General features: G+C 44.3%; 1 protein-coding gene across 1 annotated transcript; it reads left to right on the top strand.

The window, feature by feature from the left end:
• Positions 1 to 767: 767 nt before the first annotated feature.
• Positions 768 to 4,330, top strand: LOC138675177 (E3 ubiquitin/ISG15 ligase TRIM25-like). Its single transcript, XM_069763199.1, has one exon. It carries the CDS (start codon positions 780 to 782, stop codon positions 2,385 to 2,387), a length of 1,608 nt encoding a protein of 535 aa, XP_069619300.1. The 5' UTR covers positions 768 to 779; the 3' UTR covers positions 2,388 to 4,330.
• Positions 4,331 to 4,860: the final 530 nt, after the last annotated feature.

Below are 4,860 nucleotides of genomic sequence, written 5' to 3'. Positions count from 1 at the left end.
TGTGTGTCACTGTATGTGGGGGCACTGTGTGTATCACTGTATGTAGGGGCACTGTGTGTGTCACTGTAAGTAGGGACACTGTGTGTGTCACTGTATGTGGGGGCACTGTGTGTGTATGTGTGTCACTGTATGTGGGGGCACTGTGTGTCACTGTATGTAGGGGCACTGTGTGTGTCACTGTATGTAGGGGCACTGTGTGTGTCACTGTATGTGGGGGCATAGCCACATGTGGAAAGTAAATGGATCAATGCATTCCTGTGTGTGCGGAATTCCCACGATTCCGCACAAGGAATGATCATGCTGCGTTTTTTCCGGGAACGCGATTCCGCTGCGGAAAAAAACGCAACATGTGCTCAAAAATTGCGGATTGAATTCTAATAATAGGATGCTTAATGTATGCGCTTCTTTCGTGGTTTTATCGCGTTGTTATAGCGAAAAAAACGCAAAAAATCCTGAACGTGTGCACATAGCCTTAGTGCTATCCAGTGTTTGTGAATCAAATTGTGAGTTTGGTCATTCATATTACACGTATTATCGATATTGTCCATGTCGGCTTTCAATATATTCAATCCTTTTACATGTGAAAACAATGTAGACACGAAATTTACAGCAGATATAAGATGTGATTTTCACAAGTGTCCATTAAAAGGTTAATAGTAAGTGACCTTCTGCTCCTCCTCAGCCCTCCCCTGTGTACACAATATAAAGTCCGCCCTTTTGAGCGGGAGAGAATTCAATTGTAGTTTCATTTCTCTGATTTCTCTGTTCCTCTGTCAGCCATGGCGTCTGCTGATCTGAGAGAAGAGCTGGACTGCTCCATCTGTCTGAGCACTTATACAGATCCTGTAATGCTGAGATGTGGACACAACTTCTGCCGGGTCTGTATTGATCGTGTGCTGGATACACAGGACGAGTCTGGAGTTTATTCCTGTCCTGACTGCAGAGAAGAGTTTCAGGAGCGACCGGCACTGATGAGGAACATAGCTCTGCGAAAAGTAACGGAGAAATTCCTGTTTACTCCACCAACACAGATGGAAAATGGGGTATTCTGCACTTACTGTGTGGACTCTCCGGTACCTGCTGTTAGATCCTGTCTTCGCTGTGAGGCTTCTCTGTGTGATAAACACCTGAGAGCTCACAGCAAATCACCAGAACACGTCTTATCTGATCCCAGCACTTCTCTGGAGAGTAGGAAATGTTCTGTCCATAAGAAGATCCTGGAATATTACTGCACTGAGGACGCTGCTTGTATCTGTGTCTATTGTTCAGCAGGAGAACATCGGGAACATCGAGTAGAGATGCTGAATGAGGCCTCTCAGAAGAAAAAGAAGAAACTGAGAAATGTCCTCCAGAAACTTATCACAAAGACCAATGACATCGATGAGAAAGTCCAGAGTCTGGAGAAGAACAGGAGAAAAGCTCAAGAACAAGCAGCTGGAGAAGCCGAGAGAGTCACTGCCCTGTGTACAGACATCAGGAGACGGGTGGACGACCTGGAGAAGAAGGTCCTGAGTGAGATCTCCAGGCAGGAAAAGGAAGAGTCACTGTCACTGTCTGCTCTGATCCATCAGCTGGAAATAAAGAAGGACGAGCTGTCCAGGAAGATGAGACACATTGAGGATCTGTGTAACATGACGGATCCACTGACTGTCTTACAGGATCCAGACACCGGTGACTTGTGTGATCCTGAGGAGAAGGGAGATGATGAGGACATAGGAGGACATGATAAACAGCTCCATGATGGAGATGACCTGGATGTGGCTGTGATCTCACACACATTACACACATTAAGTGAGGTAATATCAGGTATAAGGAGCGGGATCTATGTGGTAAATCCTGCAGACATATTACTGGATGTAACCACAGCTCATAATAATCTCCTTATATCAGACGACCTGAAAACTGCGACCTGGACAAGAGAGAAGCAGAAACGTCCAGAAACAGCAGAGAGATTCCAGAATGATCAGGTGATGAGCAGGAGAGGATTTACCTCAGGACGACATTACTGGGATGTGGAGATCAGGAGATCAGAGTTGTGGAGTGTGGGGATGTGTTATCCCAGTATAGTCAGGAGGGGGCGTCAGTCAGTGCTTGGAAGTAATAACAAGTCCTGGTGTTTGTGGAGATATGATAATCAGTATTCAGTGATACATGACAGTAAAGTGATCTGGTTACCTGATGAGATCTCCAGTGATGGAGTCAGGATATGTCTGGATTATGAGGCCGGGCAGTTGTCCTTTTATGAGCTGTGTGACCCCATCAGACACTTACACACCTTCACTGCCACCTTCTCTGAGCCCCTCCATGCTGCATTATATGTATCTAATGATTCTATAACGATATTGGGGGGAAGCAGAAACTGGAAGAAACGATCATTCATGATCTAAAATTTCCACTAGAGACTGCTGGATTATTCTCTAATGGGATTAATATAAAGGATTACAGTTGATGATCCCTATATGACTGCGGCCCTATGACTATGTCACATGGGTGGATTATCTGGTATATAGGCCCTTGGTGATTACATTTAGCTGTATATTAGAGATGATATTGGAAGTTTGGGGACTGATGCCAATGTGCGGCTTTATAGTCCTTGTGGATAATTTACCTGTGTGTCATAGCCATTATTCCTAGTAATACCTCGAGTACTAAACAAACTATATTTTAAACATGTTTTGAAATGAGGGTAAATTTACACATTGAACTAAAGGTTCATGAAAATCTGCCTGAAAATGTGTTTTATTGCAAATACTGCGACAGGTATGGCTGCGGACCTTAGTCTTTCCATAGCAGTGAGTAAGGCTGTGTACCCATGTTGCGTTTTTTTTTTTTATGCGCTTCTGCCGTGTTTTTTCCTGCAGCGTAAATGCTTAAAAACCGCATTCCCATGCAATCCTATGGGATACCGCAGTTGCTGTGCCCATGCTGCGGATTTTCCCGCTGCGGAATCGCATAGCGGTATAATCCGCAGCATGTACATTATTTCTGCGGAATCGCGGCGATTCTGCAGCCATAGGATTGCATTGAACGCTCACTTTACGCATGTGGCTATGCCCACCATGCGTAAAGTGAGCGCTTCGTGTGCGGATGATACCCGGGTCTGGAGGAGAGGAGACTCTCCTTTAGGCCCTTGGGAACCATATTTCTGTAAAAAAAATAATTAAAATAAAAAATAGGGATATACTTACCTTCTGATGGCCCCCGGAGTCCTCCCGCCTCTCAGTTGTGCACTCGGCGGCTTCCGTTCCCAGGGATGCATTGCAAGAAGGACCTGGGATGACATCGCGGTCACTCGACCGTGACGTCACAAAGGTCCTTCACGCAAAGCATCCCTGGGTTACGGAACGTACTAGGAGCACCGCTGAGGAGATCGGGGGCCATCGGAAGGTGAGAATAACTATATTTTTTAATTTTTTTAATTATTTTTAACATTCTATCTTTTACTATTGATGCTGCATAGGCAGCATCAATAGTGAAAAGTTGGTGACACTTGTCAAGCACTATGCTGATAACCTGTGTGACCAACCTGTCAATCACTTTTCCAAGCAATGCTTCAAAGCACTTGGAAAACGCAAGCATTCTGCAAGCTAAAAACGCTTGTGTTTTGCAGGAAAACGCATGCGAATTCCGCATGCGTTTTACCCGTGGCAGAGAGTTGTGGAAATGCTGCGGACATTTCCGCAGCATTTCTGCAACGCGGGCACATAGCCTAAAAGTTGCTGTGAAAATGTGACATTTCTGCAACAGATTCTGCGCTGTGCAGATTTGTATCTGATGCAAAACCTTTCTATACTGTGAGTAGATTGTGATTGTAAATATACTATTCTTACATTGTACTTTACATTGTTGCAGATTCTAACATTTCTCATACATAGAGGTCATTGTGCAGGATGTGATCACAGAGTAAGTCATATGAGTGAATACTTATGAGCAGAGAGGAGAAATTACCAGCTCTCGCTAAGACGTAAAATATTAGCAAATTTATTCCAAAGTCATAAAATTACAATAGGGAGGAATAAGGGTTTATTGGTTTCTGTTTGCAGTGCTGGATGTGTTTGGGGGTCTTCTCATTGAAGCCACATTGTATATTTCCTATTTCCTCATTATAAATTTGGATCCCCATCTTTATCCTGTACAACAGAATTATATATTCTCAGATATTTCTGACCACCTGAACCCGACTGTGGGTGTAAATTTTTTATTGTTTTCATAATGATGCAATCAAATGACTGTACCTTATTTCATGCCACTTTGTATCACTTTTGGGGACATCAGATCTATATATGTATCTGCTGGATATTTTTGAGATTTACCGTAAGTAAAATATAATTACCGTATATACTCGAGTATAAGCCGACCCGAGTATAAGCCGACCCCCCTAATTTTGCCACAAAAAACTGGGAAAACTTATTGACTCGAGTATAAGCCTAGGGTGGAAATGCAGCATTTACCGGTGAATTTCAAAAATAAAAATAGATCATTATTTCCCCATAGCTGTGCCATATAGTGCTCTGCACCGTTCATATTTCCCCATAGGTGTGAACCATATAGTGCTCTGCACCGTTCATTGTACCCCCTAGCTGTGCCATATACAATGCTCTGCACCGTTCATTGTGCCCCATAGATGTGCCATATACGGTGCTCTGCACCGTTCACTGTGCCCCATAGCTGTGCCATATACGGTGCTCTGCACCGTTCACTGTGCCCCATAGCTGTGCTGTGCCATATACGGTGCTCTGCACCGTTCACTGTGCCCCATAGCTGTGCTGTGCCATATACGGTGCTCTGCACCGTTCACTGTGCCCCATAGCTGTGCCATATACGGTGCTCTGCACCGTTCACTGTGCCCCATAGCTGTGC

Source organism: Ranitomeya imitator, chromosome 4, assembly GCF_032444005.1.
Source record: "Ranitomeya imitator isolate aRanImi1 chromosome 4, aRanImi1.pri, whole genome shotgun sequence".
In the NCBI taxonomy this organism is placed as follows: Eukaryota; Metazoa; Chordata; class Amphibia; order Anura; family Dendrobatidae; genus Ranitomeya; species Ranitomeya imitator.
The sequence above is the reverse complement of the archived record's forward strand: the minus strand, read 5'-3'. Positions and strand labels throughout refer to the sequence as shown.